This window comes from Pseudonaja textilis, chromosome 3, assembly GCF_049901715.1.
Source record: "Pseudonaja textilis isolate UNSWEBS1 chromosome 3, rPseTex1.2, whole genome shotgun sequence".
NCBI lineage: Eukaryota > Metazoa > Chordata > Lepidosauria > Squamata > Elapidae > Pseudonaja > Pseudonaja textilis.
Genome location: NC_141992.1, coordinates 105,601,566 through 105,628,892, shown reverse-complemented (window position 1 = coordinate 105,628,892; position 27,327 = coordinate 105,601,566). Strand labels below are relative to the sequence as shown.

Genomic DNA, 27,327 nt, shown 5'->3' with positions numbered 1-27,327 from the left:
ACTATTTACATTAATTACATGATTACATAGGTTTGGTGTTTTCTGGTTAAGCATACTGGTATCTATTTACTTGTATCTATAGTGGATTAACTAAATATATATTGGATTAATATTTAACTCTCTAAACCTTAGAATATCGGACCAGTTAAGAAATAGAAATAAGATCTGTCTGGGACTATTTATAATAAAAAACTCTTATTTAACTATATATGTATAAATATGTATACTATATTTAAAGGCGAAGGCAATATAACTTTACTAGGATAGTTGATGGTGGATTGGAGAGAGCTTCTACAAATAGTTAAAATGGCAACAATAACTATAAATGAAAAATCAGGGAAGAAACCTATAACAGTGACATCTTCACTTCTGGGACAGAGATCGATTGACGCAATGTTACTGGTGGAAAAGACAAGTTCCACCCAAAGTTTGCAGGCAGTACAGTTAACACTTGCCATGATGCAGGAAATGATGGTAAAAACCCATGAATTGATAGCAAGGAATCCCAAAGACATGAAATTAGAAATGAGAATGGAAATAGGAGGAGTGAAGAACGAGATACAAAATTTGGATAGCAAAATCGGAAAGATGCAGGAGACAATGACAAAAAATGAACAAAAATTAAACACAGTAGAGGCAAGAACTGAGGTAGTGGAAAAGAGATTAGAGGAATCGGAACAAAATTGGAAAATCTTATACTGTAAACTTCAGGATTCCGTGGTGCATATAGAATTAGAAAAAGCATCATTTTATTTGAGATTTCAGAATGTTGTTGAAGATAAAAAGGAAGATTTAAGTGAAATAATGGCAAATTTGATAGCAACAGCCCTACAGAAAGACAAACAGGAAATTGAGAATGACATCGATGAGGTCTACAGAGTATATACCCATTACATCTGAAGACACAGACTACCCTGAGAAATCCACATCAGATTCGCAAAAAAGACGATACGAGATATGCTATATGGCAAGACCAGAGATAAGCCACTGATATAAAAAGATCATGAAGTGGTAACGTTGAAGCAAATACCTAGGAGAGTTAGGGAGCAAAGAAGGGGTTACCAGTTTTTGTCATCTCAGTTAATTAAGAATAGTATATCATTCAGATGGCTCACCCCAGAAGGGCTCCTAGTAGCATGGCAGGATAAAAAATATAAAATTATAGAGAAAGTGCATCAATAGAGAAAGCGCATCAATTTCATGAACAATATCTGGGGCCTGAGGAAGAACGTGAAAGTGGAGAAGATTTAAATACAAGAAGTCAGGAAGAATAACTCTCCGAAGAGAAAGAAATTGCACCACAGTCAGAATCTCAGAAACTTAGAGAAGATGAGGACAACAGACCAAGTACAAGAGAACCCAGAACAAGGAAAGAAACAAAAAGCCTCTACACAGACAGTAACACATACAGAGAAATCACCTTATTTTCAGTTAATATCAATGGTTTGAACTCAACATTAAAAAGAAAACAGTCATTTGAAAAACTTAAAAAACAAAATGCAGACATAACATGTATACAAGAAGTACACATCATAGATAAACAGGCAGACCTCCTAAAGGATACTAATTTGGGGAAAATGTATTGGGCTCTTTCAAATCAAAGAAAAGGGGGTATTGTAGTATATATAAAAGATTGGCTGCAACACAAACAAGTATATAAGGATGATGATGGAAGAATGTTATTTATAGAAATAATATTAAATCAGAAAAAGACTTTGTTAGTTACAGTATATGCCCTGAATGTAAATCAAAAATAATTTTATAATAAACTCCATCAAAAGATAGTGGAAACTGGATATACAAATGTATGTATTGTAGGAGATTTAAATGTTCTTTCAGACAAGGACAAAGACTATAAAAATTCAATAAATAAATAAATAAAAGGAGACTATTCCCATCTTCTTTTAATAACATGGTGAGGGAATTAAATTTGAAAGATGTGTGGAGAAAACTATATCCAACTAAAAAGCAATATACTTTCTTTTCCAATCCCCATCACTCTTGGTTTAGAATAGATCAGATTTGGATGGACCCAGGCTTAATGGAAAACATTGAAAATATAGAGATTTTGCCAAATGTATGGACTGATCATAACCCTATTCAAATTAAGTGGAAAGGAAAGAGAATGATTGGAAGATGGACATTTAATAATAGTATATTAAAAGATAGTGAATATATTGAAATGGTGAGAAAAGAATTGAAAATATTTCTTGAAATAAATAAGAGAGAGCATACATCCCTTCAAAACCTCTGGGATACAACAAAAGCTTTCGTGAGAGGTTTAACTATTGGCTATAATATTAAAAAGAATACAGAAAAAAGGCAACAACAAAATGTGTGGAGAGAGAAACTTAAAGATTTAAAAGTAGACAAATTGATCCGAATAATCAAAACACTAGTAAAGAAATAGATTTGGTAAAACATAAGATAAATTTAAGTACGCAGGAAGACCTGGCCCAAAAAGTTAAATTAGTAAAACAAAATTATTTTGAAAATGCAAATAAGCCAGGGAGATGGTTAGCCCATAAAATAAAAAAGGAAAAAGAATGATTGTAGCTCTCCAAGACCAAGAAGGGAAAGTATGTACTCAGGCTAAGGAAAAGAAAGATGTTGCCAAGGACTTTTTTACAAATCTATACAATCAAGAAGAAGTACCAGAAGAACTTATTAATCAATATTTGAAGGAAAATTTTTTACCGGAAATTATGGATGAAGAGAAATGTATTTTAAATAATAAAATATCCACAAAAGAAATTAGAAAGGCAATTGGAACCCAAAAACTAAATAAAACCCCAGGCCCAGATGGAATTCCATCTGAATTCTATAAGGAGTTTCAAGAGCTATTGGAGGAATTAATGACAGACATATATAAATGAAGACTTGGATAGTGCTAATATACCAAAGTCATGGACCGAAGCATATATAACCCTTATTCACAAAGAGCAATCAGACCCACAAAAAATTCAAAATTATAGGCCAATATCACTTTTAAATGTAGATTACAAGATTTTGGCCACAATATTGGTGGAAAGATTAAAGAAAATGTTAAGTAGAATTATTCATAGTGACCAGAATGGGTTTCTGCCATATACACAATGAAGACAAATACAAGAATAATTATGGATGTTTTAGAATTCTATGAAGTACACACAACTAAAACAATGGCACTGATGTTTTTAGATGCTCAGAAGACGTTTGACATTTTGAATTGGAATTTTCTTATTAAACAACTGACAGGCATGAAATTTGGTGAAATTTTTTTAGGATTCATTAAAACAATATATAATACCCAAACTGCAAAAATATTAATAAATGGGGAAAACACAGATAACATAAGGATAAATAAGGATGTAAGACAAGGATGTCCCTTGGCTCCCTTACTTTATATATTAGCAGAAGAGACACTACTGGTACAAATCCGACAAAATCAAGAGATCAGGGGGTTAAAAGTTAAAGAAGAGGAGTACAAACTTCAAGCATTTGCTGATGATATGGCCTTTATAGTGGAAGATCCCCTGGAAACGACACCTATCTTGATGAAAGAAATAGAACAATATGGAAAGGTGGCAGGGTTAAAAATTAATAAAGAAAAAACAAAAGTGATAACAAAAAATTGTACAAATGAACAAAAGGAAGAACTAACAAAGAGATTAGGGATACAGGTGGTAAATAAAGTAAAATATCTGGGGATATGGCTGACAGCTAGGTGCTCATCAATAAAAAAAGACAATTATGATAAATTAACAATCCAAATATTTAAAGACTTAGATAATTGGTCTAAATTACAAATATCTCTGTTAGGCCATATTGCAATAGTAAAAATGAATATTTTGCCAAAATTGTTGTTCTTATTTCAGACGGTGCCAAGCAAGTTGGAAAAAAGCTTTTTTGAAGAACTAAATAAACATATATCCAAATTTATATGGCAAGGGAAAAAAACCAGAATAAAATATAAATTATTACAGAATGATAGAAAGAAAGGAGGCTTTGGTCTTCCAGATTTCAAAACATACTACTATGCTGAGATTGCAACCTGGCTTAAAGACTGGGTTAATTTGATAAATAAAAGAATCTTAACATTAGAGGGCTTTGATCTTCAACTTGGATGGCACACATTTATGTGGGATGGAAAGAGTAAACACCACTTGTACTTTCAAAGGCATTATATAAGGAGTGTGTTACTAAATATTTGGGAAAAGATAAAAAAAAGTACATTACTGTAAGGTCCCACTGTGGTTATCTACAATGGAGGCAGTTACACATCCAAATGTTTTAGATTTTGATAATATTGTAAGATATAAAGATCTATTACATCAAACCGGAGAGTTAAAGTTTAGGAATCAAATACAAATTCAAGGAAAAGAGATAGCATGGTAGCCCTATGCGCAAATACAAACGCATTACAAAAAAGATAAAGAACAATTTGGTTTTAACATGACCTACCAAGAATTAGATAAAATTTGGCATGGAGAGGAAAGGAAGTTGATTAGTAAAATATATAAATATCTGTTGGATTATAAATTAAAAGAAGAAACAGTCAAGGAGTGTATGATAATTTGGGCAAAAAATGTGAGCCACAGTATTGAATTAGACAAGTGGGAACATACTTGGGAAATAAATTACAAACTAACTATGTCAGCCTTGTACAAAGAGAATCTCTATAAAATGGTGTATCGTTGGCACTTGCCACCCGCGAGACTGGCTAAGATGTTCCCGAACCTCCCCCCAAACTGCTGGAAGTGTAACTGTGCCCAGGGAACATACTTCCATATGTGGTGGACATGTCCATATGCTCAGAAGTTTTGAAAAAATATCAAAAATTGGATTTTAAATATAACTAAACAAGAAGTAAAACTTGAACCCGAAACCTTCTTGCTGGGTATGATAGACTCAAAAATAGAAAAAAAAAATCAATATTTAATCTTGCACATTATAACGGCAGCCAGAATAAGTTATGCTCAAAATTGGAAACTATCTATTGTCCCTTCAGAGGAGATGGTCATTAAAAAAAATTCACGAGTGTGCAGAGATGGACAGCCTAACCAAATTACTAAAAAACAATGAAGATAGTTAATACTACAAAGTTTGGAACTGTTGGTACGAATGGTTAAAGAAAAAGCAACATTTGATAACTGAATAAGTTATGAAATTATGAAGGATGTGTGTTTAATTATAAAGTATTCTGTGAAATTAAAACATTAAAAGAACGAGGAAGGTATTCTAACAAGGTAGATCATGTCAATGTTATGGGGTAAAAGAAAAAAAGAAAAGAAAAGGGACTTCCGGTTTGCAAGGCTTCGGCGGCGGCAGAAATCCGTGATCATGCGCAGTTCCTGCTGCGCTTGCTGCTGGAATGCCCCCGATCCAGTTGGATTTGGAGGCTATAGTTATCCTGTAGAGATAACTGAAGATAGGGGAGATCCGGGAAGGGGTCCGGGGGAATCGCAACCCCCCTCCTCAGCCAGCTTAACTCCCTTTTCCATAGGCGGTGGAGCGGCGGTCAGCAATGGCCGCCACAAAGAAGCTTTCAGCCGGATAAGAATGTGCAAGAGGAAGCTGAGAAAGTGAAAGTTTTTGGCTGAACTGGGACAACAAGTAATATCTAAATACCCTGGAAATTCATCTTTCTTAAAGATACATTGTTCCTTAAGAAGATCGTAAAAAGCGGAGGATGAAAGTGAAAAGGGAAAGTTTGTTTTTTCTCACTCTCCTTCCCTATGGAGATAGCAGATAGAAATTGGAAAAACCCACTTTGGCAACAGAAGGTAATTAAATTTGAAAATTAAAGCCAAGGAGACATTAAAGATTTCTGAACATTGGAATTAAAAATTAAAATCTTTTTGTTATAAGTGGGAAGGGAGAGGTAAAGAATTTGTATTAAGACTTTGCTGGAGGAGACTGCTTGGAGCTCATAAGATCAGAGATAAACTGCCATAAGACTTCTAAAAAATACATTTTGGAACTTTGTAATTGAATTCTACACTAGGAAGAGTAAGTATAAAAAGAAGAAAGTGCTAAATGAAACAGTTTGTGTTGATTTGGATTGCTTGGTGACTTTGGGACTTTTGGAAACTATTTTTTGAAAGGCTAAAAACATTTGGGTTGTTTTTTTAAAAAACTCACAATGGCATTATCTGTTGAAGAATTGGAAAAATGGAATTCAAAAAGCTAAAAGAAGAGGAACAAGAAGGCAAGGGCTCTTCTGGATCAACACTTTCTTGCATTTCACTTTTTAGAAATGGCGATTTCTACCTACCAGGAATTACAACAACAAGAAGGCTGGGATGAAGAAGAAGAAGCCATCTTAAATGAACAAACAATTTTAGTTGAGGAAGAAAAGGAAAGAGGGGAAAGAGAATGGAGAATTCAAGATTTAAAAAAAACAACCAAGAAAGGGAAAAATAAGATGAAAAATCGATACAATGTCAGAAAGCAACAGAAAAGAGGAATACAACAGAGAGGGGAGACTAAGAGGGGGGAGATTAAGAGGGGGGGGTAAAAAGGCTAGATTCGACAAGAAAGGAAGGGAAAAAGCGAAGAGAAGTTATAAAGGCTTGAAACAAGATGTTAAAAAACAGGTTTTTTTCAGAGACAAGGGGTAAAATACAATTAAAAAAGAGATTCTGCAAGTACATAAGATTGTATTGTAGTGTTTGTATTTGAAATAGAGTTAGAAAATGGGAATATTATATGAGTTAATAAAATATTAAAGGGAATGTGTAAAATGTCTAAGATTTAATGATAGAATTTAATTTGCTCTGGAACATTGTTTTAACTATATGATGAACTTATTATTTTCTTATTTTAAAATGTAGTACGTAGAATGTACTAAGCAGAATCAGAATGGAAATTATATATTATTTTAAGTGTTAAATTTAGGGGAAAGATAGAAAGGCGTCACACTTCAACCAGTGATTACAGGAGAAATTTTGTATTAAAGACAAAAGATAAATAGATAATTGGAAAAGAACGGACAAAAGATACAAGTATAATGATCTAAATTGAGATGAAATAAATAAAATAGAATTAAGAGAGTGAAAAGAGGGGAGAAGACATATAGAAAATATAGAATGTTAAATAAGATATGAAATGGTATATAAGGTGAGCATCAATTTGATTTATGTCTGTACAAAAAGATGTAACCCGGGGCTAAGCCGCTTTCCAAAAGGAAGTTTTATGTTTTCATGTTTTGTGTTTTGTTTGTCTATGTTTGTTTATTGAAAATTAAGAATGTTGGAAGAGAATATATGAAATTGTAAACAAGACAGATGAAAGTATAAGTACAATGAATAAAAAGATATAGAAATCTAGGTAAAAGAAATACAATTGAATAAGAGTGAGAAACTGGAAAAAGAGTAATAAGATATGAAGTTGAATACATAAGATGAATATGCATATGAAATTGTGTATGGAAATATGATAACCTGGAACTATGCTGTACTCAAATAAGATGTTTTTTGTTAAAACTCAATAAGCAGCTTTCAGAAAAGATGTTTTATGTTTTATGCTTTGTTTGTTTGTGTATTGTCTTTGAAAACTAATAAAATTTGTTTAAAAAAAAAGAAAAAAGAAAAGAAAAATGTAACCAATGCTCAATACCTGCTGCAAAATGTATATATGTATATATATTTGGCATTCGGCTTTGCTCGGGTATTTTCCCACATCATAGTAGTTGTGCTTTTAAAGTTGTAGCGACGTTTCAGCAGAATATATATTTGTTTATATGTTTGTTTGTTTCTTTTTAAATGTTTTAAATATATGAAACTTAAATAAATTTTATTTTAAATTAGAAAAAAAAAAGATTACTTATAAATATTTTGAAGGCTTCAATAAATATGAAGAAGTAGCGAAGGAGAAAATAGGAGATTACCTGAAAGGGGAAGGTATTTTGCCAATAACAGAGGAAATGAGAAAAAATGTTAAGTAAGAAAATAACACTGACAGAACTGAAACAAGCGGTGAAAAAACAGAAAAGTAATAAAACTCCAGGTCCAGGTGGGCTTCTGAGGGAAATATACAAAACAATGGGTGAACTGATAGAACTAATAATGCTAGAAGTATACAATGATGTATTGATGGAAGCAAAATTACCGGACTTGTGGAGGGAGGCATAAATCTCTTTAATACCAAAAGAGGGTACAGACAACAAACAAATTCAAAATTATAGGCCAATATCATTATTAAATGCCGATTATAAAATATTTACAACTATAGTAACAGAAAGATTGAAAAAACATTAAATAAATCTATACACCAAGACCAAAATGGATTCCTCCCAACAAGACAAATCAGAAACAATACAAGAATAGTAATAAATATATTGGAATACTATGAGGCCCATCCAGAAAAACAAGCGGCACTTGTTTTTCTGGATGCACAAAAGCCTTTTGACAATCTTAATTGGCAGTTCATGATACAACAAATTAAAAATATGAAATTAGGAGACAAGTTCGAGAAAATGATAGAGGCGATATATTCTACCCAAAAGGTGACTATATTATTAAATGGGGAGAATGCAGAGACCTTTAAAATAAAAAAGGTAAGGGTAAGGCAGGGTTGTCCACTGTCACGTCTGCTTTTCATCCTGATGCTAGAAATTTTATTAATTCAAATCAGACAAAATCCAGATATAAAAGAAACCAGAATTTAAAAAGAGGAATATAAAATTCAAGCTTTTGCAGATGACCTGGTATTCTTCATAGAAGACCCAATTGAGACAGGAAATACTTTAATTCAAGAATTAGAAAAATATGGAGAAGTATCAGGTCTTAAAATTAATAGAGAAAAGACTAAAATGCTAACTAAGAATTTAACAGAAGAAGAGAAGAGAATTAGAAAGGGTAATGGGACTCCAAATTGCAAAAAAACCCAAATACTTAGGAATATGGCTAACTGCAAGATATTCAACGATAAAAGAAAAAACTATATGAAATTATTGCAACAAATAAAGAAAGATTTGGAATTATGTGGGAAACTACTATTATCATTATTGGGGAAAGTCACCACAATTAAAATGAATATTTTACCAAAATTATTATACTTATTTCAAACAATCCCCATAAAATTAGAGAAACAATTTTCACAGAACTGAACAAAATTATGTTAAAATTTGTACGGTTTGGAAAGAAAGCCAGAATAAAATTTACAGGATAGTAGAAGTAGAGGTGGCTTTGGACTCCCGGACTGGGAACTGTATTATAACGCGGCAGCATTGATATGGATCAAGGAATGGATCAATTTGAGTAATAAAAAGCAGGAGTAGAATTCTACCAGTTCGCACCTATTCGCTACAACTAGTTGTTAACATTCTAAGCAGTTTGGAGAACCAGTTGTTAGAAGAAATTACTGGTCTAATCCTGTAAAGAAGGCAGGAAGGAAACATTCTGGTGTTGCTTACAGAAACTGCCTCTCCGTTAACCCTTATTACATTCTTGGCAGGACTAGACTTCCTGTCTTAGGAACGTCTCTGGAGTTTTTTCCCCCTCCTTTGCTGGTACTTTGCTTGTGTGGAGTGACCATTCAAAGTTACAATGGCACTGAAAAAAGTGACTTATGACCATTTTTCACACTTACGACTGTTGCAGCATACCCACAGTCATGAGACACCAGGCGAGGAGATGCGTGCCTCGATGTGAGTGATATTGAGTTGGCCACATCCAGCCAATAACATGACCACCAAGCCATGTCCACCTAGTCACATGACCACCAAGCCACGCCCACCAACTAAGCCATGTCCACAGAACTGGTTGTTAACAAATTTGAATCCCACCCCTGACTAAAGGTCTATTAACTCTACAGGGTCATGGCACACCTTTCTATGGGAAAAGAAAAATAAGAAGCAAACATATTTTTATAGACATTATATGAGAGATTCATTCATACAGATTTGGAATAAAATTAGAAGAAAACATTATATGAAAATACCGGCCCACTATGGAAGCAATGATTTTTCCCAACACATTGGATTTAGGCAAAATAGTCAGATACAAAGAAATATTAGATAATCAGGGAAAATTAAAAGAGCAGGATATAATCATATCTGGCCATATCTCCAGTTGCAAACCAAATACAAAAAAGATGTAGAAGAATTTGGAATTCATACTGAATTGCAACAATTACATAAAATTTTAATAGGCCCCAAGGAGAAATTCATAACAAGGATGTAAAATTACTTGTTAAACGTTGCTTTGGAAGAGGAAGTAGTAAAAGGCTGTATGATAGCACGGGCAAAAAATATTGGACATAATATAGACTTAGCAGATTGGGAAAATATTTGGAACAAAAATTGCACATTAACAAGATCAGCGGCCTAAAAAGAAAATATGTACAAGATGTTTTATCATTGGCATTTGCCACCAATGAGATTGGCCAAAATGTACCCTAACATAAATTCGACATATTTGAAATGCAAACAGAATCAAGGTACCTTCTACCATATGTAGTAGTCATGCCCAGAAGCCCAAAAAATTTGGACCAAAATAGAGTTGGATACAAGAAATAGTGGAAGATCAAATAGAGTTTAAACCGGAGTTGTTGTTTTTTTGAAAACAATTTTATTGGTTTTTTAAAAACAAACAAAACAAACAGAACATAAAAACATCAGCTCTCTTCCATACATACATACAAGCAGTGTGTCGGTTGGTTCATCAGTTTTGTGCATTCATTTCGTAGTCTCAATTACAGTTACATTACATAATAATTCGTATTATCAATCTAAACTTATATATCCTAGTATCACTATTAGAAAATCATTTGACTTTGATTTTATTCATTCATACTTTATGAGATAATTATAACGGATCATATAATCATACCAAATCTATCCTAAAAACACTTTATAGATATGATGTCAAATAACAAAAGAAAAGATAAAAACAAAGATATCTTTTCATATATTACTTGTTATCTAACATTCTAAATATTCTATTATTGTATTTTATCATCCAACCATTGATAGAAAAGGCCCCAAATTTTATAGAATTGTTTATCCTCTTGCTCTCTGATTTCAAATGTCAATCTACTCACCTCAGCACATTCCAATATTTTCTTAATAACTTCTTCCTGCGATGGTATTTTCTCATTTTTCCAATTTTTAGCAAATACAATCCTAGCTGCTGTTAATACATTTACAATCAGATATTTCAAGTCTTTACTGTGTGTATCTGTTAAGATTCCCAATAAAAAAAACTCCGTAAACTGGAGTTGTTTTTGTTGGGAATAATTAAAGGGAAATATAGGAAAAAGATTAAATACATTTTACTACATATATTGACAGCAACAGGGATAGTATATGCACAATGCTGGAAACAAAATAATATGCTCTCAGAGGAATTAGTAATTCAAAAAATTCTAGATTCTGCTGAAATGGATAAATTGATGTTAAAATTAAAAGATAAAGAAGAGTCAGAGTATTACGAAATTGGGGACAATTGGTATAAATGGTTGAACAATAGAAATAAAGATAACAGAGATAAGAAAATTATAGATAAATGTATATGAATGTATATAAATGTATATAAATGTAGATATTTACATGAGATTGCTTTATATAATAATGATGGAACAGCACTGTTAATATTAAGGTTAAAATGTGTAAAAGTTGAAAAAGAACAATAAAAATTATTGGGGAAAAAAGAATTATTATTATTATTATTTTCTAATATAATGATGGTCTGATTAAAACCTAGAATAGAGATAGAAATAAGAATATACACCTTTATATGAAGCAATAGTTAGCTGGAAAGATTGGAGGTGGAAAGAGGGTATTATAAAGTATGTGTTAAACAATTAGAAGACAGGTGCTTGAATGATGTATTGTTACTTCGAAAAATCAAATAATGAAGAGCTATACCTTATATAAACATGTGTATTAATATTAGGATTAGGAAGGTGACCTGACTAGAAGTTAGAATAGAGCTAGAAATAAGAAATAGGGGGAATATTAGCAGATATAATCTTATACAATAAAATATAAGTAATAATTTGATGGAAAAAATTAGAGGTTGAAAGATGGCATTATCATGTACACTTATCACATCATTGGCATTAAAATGGAATATAATATTGAATAACTACTTTTAAAAAACCATTATATTAATACTAGGGTTATGTAAGTTTGATTAATATAACAACCATTATGAATATCATTATTGATGTTTGTATCAAAATGAATTATACCCAGGGGCCACACTGTTCATGTAGTAATATTGATGTTTATTTAAAAATAAACATCTAATAAAATTGGGGGGGAAAGTGCTGGGAGGCTTTGTGCAGTGTGTATGTTAGAGAGACTGCAGGCAGTAAAGTGTTGCTGACAAGGAGACTGTATAAAGCACAACCAGGGATGGGATCCGACTGGTTCTGTTGCTCTGCGTCGTGCGTGCATGCAAGTCGCGCAAGTTGTGCGAATGCAATTTATGACCTGCTGAGCTGCCTGGACAGCTGAGCAGCACTGCGTGTGGCTGCACAGTGGTTGGAAAAGCCCTTTTCCCCTGCTTTTTCAACCGCAGCTGTTCCGCGCAAAGCAGCTGTGGTTAAAAAAGCAGGAAATAAAGGACAGGTAAGAGCCTGGGTGGGCAGGTGGGCCAAAACAGCAGCAGACACAGAACCGGTTCTGTGTCTGCTGCTCTTCAGAGCTACCGGTTCTGTAGAGCCAGACAGAACTGGTTGAATCCTACCCTTGAGCACAATTGAAGCTGGGGGAGAGCATGTCCATACATCTGCAGGCTATGAGAAAGACATTCCTGAAGTTAGAGGAAAGACATTTACTGAGGCACACAAGGTATATGTGATGCTCAGTTCATTGGACACTTCATGGGACATTCTTGTGACTAGCCTAGAGTCTATGCAAGAGAGGGACTTAACCATGACGTATTTCACTATCTGATTATTGTAGAAATGATATCGGCCTCCAAGAATCCTTCTTCTGCTTGTCTTTTCTGCTGCCATAAAAATGGGGGGGGAGGGAAGAATAACTGGCCTTCGTGGGGGGAAGGGTGCTGGAGGTTTAAATTGGTGAAATGTAAAAGTTGGGACGTTTTCTTGACTATGCTTACTTGCTTACTGCACAGATGTAGCCTCTTATCTCTCTAGGCCAAGGTCCACCATCTTGGCATACCAAATGTGTGAAATGCCACCTGAAGATGCCCCACATGACATTATATTGGATGGTCAGTTTGAATTATTGAGGGTGGGAACATGGGATAACTTTCTATATGTGATTTTCATGCTATTGCCTCAGATCTTGTATTCTACTGATGCTACCACTTCAAATTCAGTAAAAGTCCATTTCTCTATAACAATGGAATCAAAGGTTTTCTTTCTTGGATTTTGAATGGAGCTACATCTGACAAATGATTTGAAAGGAAAAGAAGGCAATAATGCTCAGCTCAGGTCAACAACTGAAACATCCCAAGTTGCTAACAGAGCAGCTGAGACCATTTACACAGTGAAACATTGCTTCACACGTGGTTCTACAGAGCATCTCCAGAGACACTGCCCTGAGAGGAGAAACAGGAGCAGTGAGACAAGGCCATAGTGCTACTCAACACATGAGGAGTGGTTCTTCATCATTGTTTTCCTTGGTAGCGATGTCATCTGAAAACACTATAAACACATGGTTGTTGGACAGTAGGGTGAATCAGCATATTGCTAATAACCCACAAATGTTTTCTGGCCTGAGACCAGCTAAGCAAACATTTGTTCATTTGGCTAATGGACAGTGATCTACTGTTAAAGGAGATGGTAAAGTCTATGTACTTGAGATAGAGGAAATATTGCACAATGTATTGTATGTACCTGAATTAGATCGTAATCTGTTGAGTATTTCCAGTTTAGATAGCCAAGGATATGAAATACTGTTTGCCAGAGGACAATACTCCATAAGGAGAGACAGGAAAGCAGGTCAGAAATAGACATAGAAGAGGATAGACCTGAGGTAAAAAGAGAAGGCGCAGAAACGCAGGGATAGATCTAAAGAAGATCTAAAAGAAGTAATAAACAAACCTCCTGATTGGTTCATTGCAAGTGGGATTAGAATATATCGTATAGAAGATATGAACCCCATAATCACCAAGAGATATGGTCATTGCCTAAGGCAGAACAGGATAAATGGAGGAAGTTAAAGTTAAAGAGAATGTCAGGCAGACAGATAAACCAAACTGGGGAAACTGAGCTAGTGAAAAGAGAAAGTGAAGGTATTTAGTCAAGAGGTGGTGAACAGGATGTAATGGAAAGAATGTACAGAGACATTAGAAAATGAAATTAGCAGCAGTAGTAGTAATGGCACTAGTAGTGTTTGTAGCAGTGAGAGTAGAAGCTGAAGTAGGAAGAGAGGACATAATAGAGATAGAAAGCATCATTAATATTGAAAAGTATTAACAGCTGTTCAGCTTTAAATGGGAGGAGTGTCAGGGTAATAATTTAAGAGCTGACCAGGTGTTACGATGATGTAATACTGGGAATGAGTCAGCAAGATTTTTGAGCTGATATCACTTTAAGAACCTGTATATATATTTTTGTAGATAAAACCACTATTTAAAATATGGACCTCTGTTTACTGCATTTACTCCTGAGTTGTCTCACATAGGTCACACTGTGCGCACTCTGACAAAATTGACTTTATATCCAAGGTGCTCCCATATCTACAAAATGTATGAAAAGAAAAATCTATTTACTTGTTCTCCATTTTATGCAGTTATGAGATTTTAGTAGTTTGAATATTATTCTAAGAAATGGGATGGTGCAATAGGGATTAAGTAACTATAAACAGACAGGTGCAAAAGTTATCCTCAGGGGAAGACAAAGAGTATTTCACAGGTTTTAGATCTATGACATAAAAGGTATACAAGTCAGAAAATATGCTTGCAGAATGGCTGGAAATGGGTTGCTCAAGCACTTTATGTAAATACAGATAGTCCTTGACTTACAACCATTTGTTTAGCAACTGTTCAAAGTTATCGTGGTGCTGGAAAATGTGGTTTAAGATTGGTTTTCACACTTAGGACCATTCCAGAATCCCTATGGTCATGTGCTTAAAATTCAGGCACTTGGCAACCGGCATGTATTTATGATGGTTGCAGTGTCCTGGGGTCAAATGATTGCCATTTGCGACTTCTTCAACTGGCTTCCAACAAGCAAAGCTAGTGTAGGAAACTGGATTCAGTGTAGGAAACTTAACAGCCATGGCAGTTTTCTTAACAACTGTGGCAAAATAGGTCATAAAATTGGGTACAACTCATTTAATGACTGCCTCAGCAACAGAAGTTCTGATCCTAATTATGGTTGTAAGTTGAGGACTACCTGTATAGTTTTAATAGATTGTAGTAATAGTTTACGACTGGTACAACTAAAGAAAGATGTGTAGATCTTTGATACCTGACTAATAGAGGTGGATTAGGTTACTTTAAATCAGATTTAAAGTCAAGTGACTTGGAGTTAGAGTTTCTCAAGAAATTCCATTTTGCATAATTTTTTTTGCATAAAACTGTTTCAGCGACAAATATAATCTACCAAATATAAAAACTAGTTTTTAAATTTGTCCCAGAGATTCATCAACTTTTGCTTAGTGTTGGCAACCTGTGATATTCAAACCCCAAAGCAAGTACAACTCTCTTCAGTTTTAAAACTAGAGAATAGAAAAGATTCAGTATTTCAAGGAGAAAAAAACCCAACAGATGAAAGAATTTGGGGAATAGAAAATTTCACTGCTAAAATAAATAGGACACAGAATAATTTATCTGGCTACCAACATATAAGTACGGTTGATATGGTTAGCAGATGGTACTGCATTGAAACAAAAAATGCATGTGCAGTATATTGAAGAACTGTAGATCAGTGATAAGAGTTTTTAAGGTGTGTGGCAACTGAAACATAAATCTATGCTTGTAAAGCAGTCAGATAAACTGGCAATTGACTAGGGTGACAAAGTTAGAGTTATCAGATTCCTTTTGCTTCACAGTTGATTAATAACAGAATGCCTGCCCAGCCAGGCAGGTGAGCGGCCTCCCAGCCAGGCAGGCTAACAGCTAGGAGGTGAGGTGAGAGGCTGGGAGGTCAGGCAAGTGACCAGGAAGCCAAGCAAGCAGCTGGATGAGGGGCCAGGTGAGGCAAGCTGCTCAGCGAGGAGAGGCCAGGTGAGGTGAGGCCAGACATGACAAGGAGTGGCTGGGAGAGGAGGGGTGAGGCATGGCCAGGTGTGGCAAGGAGAGGTGTCCCTTGATGTGAGTGATGTCAAGTTGGCCATGCCTACCCAGCAATCATTAGAGCAACTGGTTAGAGCACTGGTTGTTAAATTATTTGAATCCCTCCACTGTGTATATGTGTGTGCACAGCGTGCGAACACACACACTTGTGTAAAGAGTGCTGCAGCTGCCAAAAAAACCAATCCAATCCTACACTGCATCTACAGACAAATAGCATCAACATCATGGGAAGTGATAGTATCACTGTATATGCACTAGTGAGGTCACAATTAGAATACATATATATATATATATGCATAGAAAGTATGCAGAGAAAAGCGACAATAATGATTAGGGTTTTGGAACCAGATATTGAACTGTTAAGGGAATTAGATATGTCTACTTTAAAAAGTGAATGATTAGGAATGACCTGATAGCAGTCTTCCAATACTTCAGGGGCTGTCATAGTGAAGAGAGGGTTGACTTATTGTCCAAAGCACCAGAGGGCAGGACAAGAGGCAATAGGTGGAAATAGAGATCCAATCTATAACTAAGGAAGAACTTTTCTTTTAAATCTAACAATCATCTTGTGAGGTGATGATTTTCTGTAGATTACAGAGAGCGAAGAATTATAAACCCTTTCTTCATTTGCATCTCTTTAATTGATCACCTGGTATTTAAATATAGCATCAAGTTTTTATTGGTACCAAATGAAAACATTTTAAGAGATGAGATATATGTATAAACCTAAGACATCTCTGTGTATAAATCACTACAGCTAAATAAGAAGAAAATAAACTGACTTTCTATAAGGGATAATGCATAATATCACAGATGTGCAAAAGTATCAGTTTATTAGATCTAATCGAGTTCACTATCACTTTCAAATACTAATATGGAATATCTGCAGTCTTGTCTAAATTTAAGAAACTTAGAAGGACAAAGGGAGAGAGAGAAATCTGATGTCATCTATGTAACATACAAACATCACATAAAGGTATGATGGAGATACTAAACAGCACATTTGCCTGACAAAGTAGAACTACTATGAGATCAAGCGACATCTTAGCACTGCTCTCTGAAATCATTGAAAATTGTTTGTCCAATATCCAAATAGCCCTTCCAAAAGGATATTTTGGTTTATGCTATCAACACTGATGAGAAATCAGAAAGAAGAGAATCAGAAAGTCCAACTCCTCCATTTTTTCTTTTTCCCCTTGTCTTTGAGCTGTCTATATATCCATAGTGGATTAGAGTTCTTAGTAAATAATTAGCAAATATTGTTAAAAGCAGCAATGTCACTTTTTTCCTGAGACAAAGCCACTATATGTGATATTACTTTTCCTAAAGACTGCTGAGTCCCATGCCTCAGTCATAAACATCTGATTAAGTAACCCAACTATTTATAATTTTCTATTTGAGAATAACAAGCCATTGGCTGGCAGCTCAGTACCATAGCAGCTGCTCTTGCTTTGTCAACAGCAACTGTCAACACCATGGTAATTTTTCTCTAACAGAATATGATTACAAATTTATTTATTTTATTTATTTTGATTTGTCAATCGCTTACAAGATAATAGGTATACATAGTTATGAATACATGAAATGGGTACATATAAGAAAAATAAAAGAAACAATAGGACAGGGACGGCAGGCACGTTGGTGCGCTTATGCATGCCCCCTACAGACCTCTTAGGAAAGGGGTGAGGTCAATAGTAGACAGTCTAAGGTTAAAGTTTTTGGGGTTTGGGGAAGAAACCATAGAGTCAGGTAGAGTATTCCAGACATTGACCACTCTGTTGTTGAAGTCGTATTTCCTGCAATCAAGTTTGGTGCAGTTAACCTTGAGTTTGTATCTATTGTGTGCTCTTGTGTTGTTATGGTTGAAGCTGAAGCATTCATTGACAGGTAAGTCATTGCAATGTATGATTTTATATACCATACTTAGATCAGACCGAAGACGGCATAATTCAAGGTTTTCTAGGTCTAGAATTTCAAGGTCTGGTGGCCCAGAGTATTCTACAACGAGTAGAGGAACAAGCTATTGTTATTGTTATTGTTATCTTATTATCAAGATGTGAAGATGTATTATACTAGTTAATACTGATCTAGTGAGAAGAGTCTATTTGGGTGGTGGCTGTCTATGATTTTGAATCTTTCCCATTCTTGGATAGTAAAAGACTTGTTTCATCCTTCCCTATTAGTATTAATTTTCATACTGTAAAAATTGTCCATATATTGCTCCCTGCTATGTCCTAATTTATCTGTTATCCTTGATAAACACACTTTCTCAGAAAATTTTAATGGAGAATTTTATCCAAACTTTTTAGTAATTCATACATTGTATGACCTTGACCTTGAACTTTTTCTAAACTTGATGCTTTTCTAGTGTGTTCAATTCTACTGTGCTACTGTTCTCCAATTGCCATTAGTCAATATCAAGGAAACCAGAAAAGTTCCATTTAAATATATTACGAAGACACCAAGTTGAGAAGGTTGATCGTGTTAGATCACTCATGGCATTTGCTCTGTCTGCTGCACCATTGGTGCTGAGGTGGAATGCTGAATTCGGGCTCTGGGAGGAACCAACCAGGCAAGTGAAGTCTCGCCAGAACCTAGCAGTAAACTGATTCATTGCAGAACCCCATGGAGACAGTAGACATGTAAGACAAATAGTTTTGCTAGTCAACTCACTGAAGGCAGTCAGGAACAAGGCACGAAATGAAGTTGTTTGGAGAAGAGGTTGATGACCATCCATATCACTGTGTGCCCTTTACTCTCTGGCAGTTCTACAATAAAGTCTATGGTGATCTCCTCCCATGGCTGGGACAGATTAGCCACAGACTGTCAGAGTCCTAGGGGTTTCCCTGGTCAAGATTTCATAGTTGCACATATTGGACAGCTTTTTACATAATCCTCAACCTCGGACTTCATTCAAGGCCACCAGAATGGATGTTTGTTGAGGTGTAGGGTTTTAAGGAACTCAAAACAGCTGGCTAAGCTCATGGCAGTGCCACAGAACCCTGGGCCTCAGTGCATGTGGCATGTATAGTTTGTTGCTCTTGTAAATCCATCTTGTAAATCCATCTCTTGGGGGAGTATCTGTTGATTCTCCTATAACCCTGGGTCAGTTGACAACACAGCCTGTAGATCATGTGACAAGTCACTCATCTGGCCTCTGACCATCACCTGTGCAGCTTGTTGGGAGGGGGGAATGATGGCGTGGATTATTTCTTCTTTGATGGCTGTTGTATTGAGGCATCCGCAACAGAGCATCTGCCAGGAAATTCTTACCCACTGAGACATACTTCAGGGTAAAATGGAAACGTTGGAAATACTATGCCCACTGGACCTGCTTCAGGAACAACTGATGCAGGGTTTGTAGTGCCTTGAGCTTTTTGTTGTCTGTCCAGACCTTGAATGGCTCTTTGGCCCCTTCCAGTAGATGTTGCCACATCAGCAGCACCCACCGCATAGCGAAGGCCTCCTTCTCCCAAATTGCCCAACCACATTCTGCCTCTGTGAGTTTGTGGGCAGTGTATGCACAGGGTTGCATCTGACCCCATTCATTGCTCTGCAACAGAATGGCTCCCATGGCCATGTTGCTGGCATCTGCCTGAATAATGAATGGTCATGCTGGGTCAGGCTGTTTTAGGACAGCTCCTTGGTGAACAGGACTTTTAGTGTCTCGAAGGCCCACTGGCAATCCATCGCCCACTGGGGTGGCTGCCTGGGTTGAGATTTTGTTAGAGTATGCTTTGTTCAGAGTAGGTCAGTCAACAGTAAGGCCACCCTGGCAAACAATGGGATAAATTGCTGATAAAAGTTGGTGAAACTCTGCAATTGTCAGCACGTTTTTGGCACTTGACAGTCCAAAATGGCTTGTACTTTATGTGGATCCATTTCCATCCCATTATTGGAAATGCAGTAACCCAAATAGTCTAGCCGGGTTCGGTGAAACTCATATTTGGATAGCTTCACATATAAGTTTGCTGCCACCAATTTCTTCAATACTTGCTGTACCAGTTGGATGTGCACCTCCATAGTGGTGGCCATCTATTTTATTTATTTATTTATTTATTTATTTATTTGATTTGTCAATCGCTTACAAGATAATAAGTCTAAGTATAAACATGAGTAAGAATATAGGAAATAGGTATGAATAAATGGGAACAGTAGGACAGGGACGGTAGGCACGATTGTGCACTTATGCACGCCCCTTACAGACCTCTTAGGAGACTTCACAATACAGGTGTTCATGTAATACATAATTAATTAGCTGCATGAACACAGGTGGGGCCCCTTGTAGACCAAACGGCATAACCCAGAACTGGTAGCTACCCAACAGACAATTGAACGCCATCTTCCACTCATCCCCTGGTTTAATTCAGACCTGCTAGTAAGTGTCCCACAGATCTAACTTGGCAAAGAAACACCCCTTTGCCAAGTGGACAAGCATGTCTTTCATAAGGGGAAGGGGATACATATTTTCCACACAAACCCCGTTAATTCCCCTGAAATCAACAGATAAGTTCAGAGTCATGTCTTTTTTCTCCCTGAACAGCACTGGAGCCACAACTCATGAACAGGCCAGTTGGATGAACCCCCTAGCCCAGTTCTTGTCGATGTAACATCATAGGTCTCCCATCTCTTTAGGTGTCATCGACTACATCTTTGGCTTGGGTAGTTTGGCTCCAGGTATCAGCTCAATCGCACAGTACATAGGACAGTGGAGAGGGGTGTAGGGTCTCACATTCTTTCTCTGCTAGGTCTGCATAGACCTTGGGGAAAGGGGAACAGGCCTCCACTGGGGCATCTCCAGGTGTATCCCCCCAGGCCACTGTCCACCCCTCCCTGGGCTGATTCGTGAGGGGGAGGTCTGAGTCCAACCCCTATCGTTAACTTTCTATATCCACCTTCCCACCATATCGTGGGCCACCACTTTTCCAGCCATGCCAATCCCAAGATAACAGACTCAGTCATCATTGCCACCATGATGAATCTAATGACCTCCCAATGCTTTCCCATTTCTAATCATACTGGCTCCATGACATGAGTAGCTGAACCACCCCCCAGCAACAAGCCATCCACCTGTTCGAACCAAATGGGCTTGGCCATCTTCTTCATCCGTATCCCTAATGCCTTGACCACAGCCTTGCTGATGAGACACTGGGTATACCCTGAGTCAATCAGAGCACCATATCTCCCACAGTGTGCTGATTGGGGACTCACTATGGTAATGGAATTACAAAAGGACAGACGGGGTTGCTTACCATTGGATCCTCTGACTAAGGGTGGGCTTCAAGAATTTTAGCAAGGGGTTCTCTGCCTGGTTGCTGGGTGGACGTGGCCATGGTGGGCATGGCCTAGTTGGCCTCCTACACATGGGGGGGAGGCATTTTTGCCCTCCCCAGGCTCTGGAGGCTTTCCTCAAGCCTCCAGAAGGGAGAAAATGGCCTCCTCGGGCTCTGGAGACTTTCTAGAACCAGAAATGGGCCCATTTCCAGCCTTCCTGAACTTCTGAGAGGCCTGTTTTTCACCCTTCCTGAGCCTCCGCATGTGCCCTGCACTTACCTGCCTCCAAAACAGGCTGCATGGGGACTCCTGGGAGAGGCAGGATGGGGTGGGCGGGCCCAGCTGGGAGTGGGATTTGGGGGTTCTCCAAACTGCACAGAATTTTAGCTAGAGGCTCTCGAAAACTCCTGCAAACCCCTAGAAACCCACCTCTGCCTCTGACCCGTCATCCTCACTGTTGTAGGGCCCTGGCTGGAACTTTCCTACTGCCATTGCTTCTCCCTCCTCTGAGGATGTCATCGAGAACTCTACCTAGTGTGCTCCCCTGGACCATTCCTACATCTGTCGGAGAGATCTTCTGGTCTAACCAGAGCTGCTGGTCTGAGTCTTCGGTAGTTATGAAACTAGTGCTGTGCATTCTGCTGCCCAGTGTCCTGGTTGATTGCACCAGAAACAGTGTAGTGGTGGTTGAACAGGCCTCTCTATGGGACCTGGGGAACTGGGGCCAGGCCAGGCTCCACCTGTCGATCCTGTCGGCTTTTCCATGGGTTTCCAAGGGCCAGGCCCCACATTCCCCTTGAGATGGAACTCCCGTAACCCAGCATCCAAGTCAATGACCACTTGAAACCAATCTTGCAACTGATGCAGGATACCCTGGTAAACACAGGCCTCACATAGCTTGCAGTCCAACTCCACCATGAACTGATGGACCAGCAATCTTTCTGGCCAGGTCCAAGCTTACCAGCAATCCTGCAAAACTCTCTGACATATTCCACTGCCAATCAGTCCCTCTGCTTCAGCAACAGGAGCTCTCCTTCTGCCTGTTGTACATGGATCCCTTTGTTGACCCAGACTCACAGTGCATCCAAGAAAAGACTTACATCCACCAACTCCCGGGCGTGCTCACTGTGCAGGTTTGCCATGCACTCAGCAGCCTCACGTTCCAACACCACTATCACAGCCACAACTATTGTCCATTGCAAGGGATAGAACTGAGTGTATTGGTCCAAGTGGCTAATGGCTTGGCTCAGAAACAGTGCCACACAGTCGGGATTCCCATCAAACGAAGCCTGCAATGGCAGTGGACCCCACACCATTTTCTGGGCCAATAACCTGGTGGCCATATGGGGCCCTGTGGCACCTGGTCTGCCTGACGTGCATCTGGGACTGCAAGAGAAGGTGCCCTTTGACCCAGCTGTTGGGATCTCGGATGCTGCCTCCAGATCTGGGCACCATGGTCTCCTGCTATATTTGTCCCTTCTATGGCCTGTTCTGGCCATCTTACTAAACCAGCCAGTGAAGAACTCTGCTCCCATGGACCCACCTGCAAAGCATTGTGAGATTGGGTAGATGCTGGACCCAGACGTAATTTAAGGCTAACCAGATGGAACTGAGTCTGCTGAGGTGGAGCCGGCTGAGATCCTGATCTTCACAGCTGCCACAGTGCTGCCAACTCTGCTCCCATCTCCTATGGCTGCCAGGAGGAGGCATCCCAAAAACTGGTCTCCCTGAACCACTCCCACAGCATATCCAGGATGCAACTATCCAGGGCGGTTGAGTAGCTCCATTTGCCCTCATCATTGTCCATCAATTGTTTCTCCCACCACTCAATTAATGGAGTCCCACAAGGGGTGGTGGCACTCACAGTGGTCCAGAGGCCCCAGTTACTGATGACCTATGTCAGCACTCCTCAGTGGACCCTGAGCCCTGGACAGCCTCTGGGATCTTCCAAGCCTCTGCTGGCTGCACCACTCTACGTGCCTTACACTCCTTCAGCCTCACAGCTGGCTGTGTACATTCCTACAAAGCCTCCAGCTTGGGCACCTCCTCCTCCAAAGCAGCCTCCACCTCGCCCACCTCTGGCACCATCCCTTCAGTGATTGCACTGGCTCACTTCTTCCTATCTGCTCAACCCCAAAAGAGGCTGTGGAAGAGAAAAGGGGAAAGGCCCAGCACGTGAGCTGTTGAGTGGTCAGCTAACAAGCAGCTGTGGAGCATAGCACCCAGAAGTCCCGCTGCTTCAGCCGCAGTCTCACCCATCACTCCCATCACCCCTGCCCCAACCCCCAGGTATGGCATGCCCTGGATTGGGGCTTGACAGGCATATTGAATCCCAAATGAGCCAACCTTATTTTAGCTCAGTGTTTGGTGAGAATGTGCCTCTGTGTTGGGTTTGTGGTTCACTGTTATATTATGGTAGACAATGGATATCTGTATTGTGAAAATACAGTCCAACAGCTATATTACATTAGTCTTTCAGAAAAAGATGTGTGTGTGTATGTGTGTAATAAGTGTGAGGTTCATTGCATGCCACAGATTTCTGAGCCTTTATTTATATTTAGCTCTAGTTGGCAGAGTCAGTATTTTAATAAACAATCAAAATAAACCACACAAGCTTGAAGTCTGTCTGTCTATCCTTCATTCTATCACTAAATGAATAGAGAATGTTCATCCAAACAAGTCTGATCTTTTGTAACAGCTGCACATTGGCAAGAAAATCAACAGTGACAGGCAAGCTGTCTTTCAAGAAAGCTTTTCTACCATTTCTGATCTTTATGTGGAAACTCCCAGATTCTAAGAAACATCAGGATTTCTTACAACACAGCTAAAAAGTTACTATTTCTGCATTTGAAATACTGAGGTGGTCTCTCCAGTATTTTAAACAGCAGAGTGTTTTAGATGCATCCTTTTACAGTTAATTTATTAAGAAATATGTGTTAGCCCAAGTCTGTCTGACAGTTTCTTTTGGTGAGAAACCAGGTGTATTCATCAGCTGTACATTAAAGCCTTACTTTCCATCAGCAAACTTCTAATTAAGAAGTTATTTGCCCAAATATGATGTTGTATTTTATATTTTACTATTAGCACATTATTAAATGATACCACTTTCCAGGTTCAAAGTTAATATAAATTATTAATGTTGTTTGATTTAATTACCAGCTAGGCAGATTATACTGATGATTTTCATGCTATAGGTGAAAGCAGTTGTAGGCATATTTAATAATGAGAGGGTTTGTATTTTTAGCCTCATGCCATTGCATTTATTTATTACAATTATGTCCTACCTTTATTTTTTACATCTAAAACCAGACCCAGGCACTGAAACTTTTCACCTTAGGTTTGTGCTCAGTTCCCTGAACATATACACATACATTTATATAGGCATTTGATATATCACACTATTCTTTCAGAATTCTTTCAGACTACACTTTAATAATTTTTCTTAAGAAAGTATGCATAAAAGCTGATAAGAGCAGAGGTAATTGGATCAGAATCCTGTCTCCTTCTTTAGTGAAATAGCTGTTGGTCCTGACTGAAAGCCAACTTCACCAGAAGCCTAACTTTCAGTGACAAAACAAATTGTTTAAGCATGTTGAAATATTATTAATTTCCCACAATGACATTTTTCAATATAGTATAAAAATAGAACTAGACTCTGCCTAAAGATTCAGAAAAGTTCAACTGTGGCATTACCACCTCATTCTCCAGTCCCAATAAGACCTGGGTGTACTCATCCCACATAATTTATGTTCTAAAATTCATTGTAACAGCATTGCTAAAAAAGCACTAAAACTTGGGAATTTAATTCTACAAAGGTTTTTTTTTCTGAAAATACTGTATTGCTCACTAGAGCTTACAAAACATACATTAGGCCAATCATAGAATATTGTTCAACTGTTTGGAATCCTTACCACATATCGGATGTTACTACAATTGAGCAAGTTCAGAAGTACTTTACAAGAAAAGTTTTGCACTCTTCTGCCCATAATAGAAAACCTTAATGCTACTAGGCTTGAAATTCTTGGTTTGCATAGCTTGGAACTGCGATGCTTGCAATCAGATTTAGATATTGCAAACAAAATTGTACATAGTAACATCTTACCTACAAATGATTTCTTTAGTTTTAATCATAATGTAATCCATGCAAGCAATCACTTAAAACATTAAACCACTTTAAACTTGATTGTAAAAAAATATTTTTGTAACAGAGTTGTCAAAGTCTGAAATATCTTACCCTATTCTGTTGTCTCAGCTATTAACTTTCACACTTTTAATTACAACTTAACTTCTGTGGACCTCATCCTATATTTAAAAGGTCCCTAAAGTGGTATGAGACATGCATTAGCATGCCTATCATCCCTGTCATGTTTTAGTTCTTTCCTTTTGTTCATTCGAATTTGTAATTTTTGTTTGATGAATAAATAAATAAATAAACAAACAAACTACCAACTCACCTGCCTGTAGATGTCCTCTCTATTGTCTTCATACTTTTGCTGTATGCACTCTTCTAAGAAGTAAATGCGTAATTTAAGGCTGAAGTTCTCCTTCTTCAAGTCATTGAGATGTTGAGACAGTGTACAATATCCATTAGACATGTTTGGGAATCCATGGGATGAAAGTCTTCTCACATCCCTTTCACTCGAATAATATCGTGAAGCAAAAAAGGCCAAGGAAATAGCTATACTTGTGTAGGTGAGGTTTATTACAGAAGTGAACTCACCCTTTGAATATCAGTTGCACTGTGGAACTAAAGCCCCCCTGTGCACAAGGAGCCTAAGAATCACTTGCTTTTTTTATCTCAGGGAGGTATTTAAGAAATTCTTGGCAGAGACTCTCATGGACAAACAAACACATGTTCAAGTGGTGTAATTTGAGATAGGATTGCTCTATAACTCTGCTGATACTTCACAGCCATCCCACACCAACTGCAGGAGATTAGTAAGTCTGAGAGAAATAGCTAATTTGGCCATTAATTTTTCTCTTCAGTACTACAGGCAGATAATGACTGCAGCAGGTGTTAGGAAGGTAAGACAAAGTACAGCACCATGTCAGAGTACAAGAAGAATAGGAAGAAGCCCTCAAATTCTATTTCTGTGGACTAACAAGCATAAATATAAAACAGGAAAACATCAAGTGAATCTCCAAATAAGCCTGTGATTTGGGTTGGCAACCTTACAAGTGGTGGTTGGTGGTCTAACAAATAATAGAAGCAAAACCCAGAATATGATGGGGCTCTGAGCCTCCATTCTCTCTTCTGAATTGTCTGCTTGCACTGCTAGGAAACAGATTTTTTTCAAAATTAAATTAATCGACAATCCTGTTTATTCAAAATAAAAGTAGAAAAAAAGGAGGCACTATTTTGAGGGAAATATAATTCTCATCTCAAGTGAAATTATGGTCATTGAGCAGCTTTTTGGCTTTGACATTAATATTATTTTAAAGCAGCGGTGTCAAACTCAAGGCTTGCAGGTCAGATTTGGCCTGCAATGTGATTAGATCTACCTGCTTTAGAATTCCCCACTGGTTTCAGGAGAAATAATAAGAATTCTAGGATCCCACTTACTTTCTCAACAATCCACAGAGTCTGGACTTGTGCTCTGACACTCCCCTTAAAGCCTCTTGGAAGTCTCTTAGTAAGAGATGCCTCTTAGCCGGTCAGAATTTCAGCCTGGGCATCCATTGTGGAACAAGCCACATCCAAGTCCTCAAAGCACTTGGATTGAAATAACTCAAATATGTGGCTGCATTTATTTTCCCTGCTATGTGGCATCAATATGTGCTAGGGAGGAAAGAGAAGATAAAGCCAGGTAAAGATAATTTCTTTCTCGTAGCCAGATTTTAGGTAAAATAT

General features: G+C 37.6%; 1 protein-coding gene across 11 annotated transcripts in view; it reads right to left on the bottom strand.

Annotated features, from left to right (window-relative positions):
- Positions 1–26,242, bottom strand: part of PDE4DIP (phosphodiesterase 4D interacting protein) — a 353,766-nt gene extending 327,524 nt beyond the window's left edge. For 4 of the 11 annotated variants that reach the window (XM_087932026.1, XM_087932029.1, XM_087932027.1 and 1 more), the window contains exon 1: positions 25,931–26,242. In XM_087932026.1, the coding sequence (XP_087788152.1) occupies positions 25,931–26,071 (141 nt within the window). In that variant the 5' untranslated portion in view covers positions 26,072–26,242. The remainder of the gene's footprint in view (positions 1–25,930) is intronic. The other 7 variants (XM_087932028.1, XM_087932034.1, XM_087932038.1 and 4 more) reach the window with 4 other exon arrangements.
- Between the last annotated feature and the right edge of the window lie 1,085 nt (positions 26,243–27,327).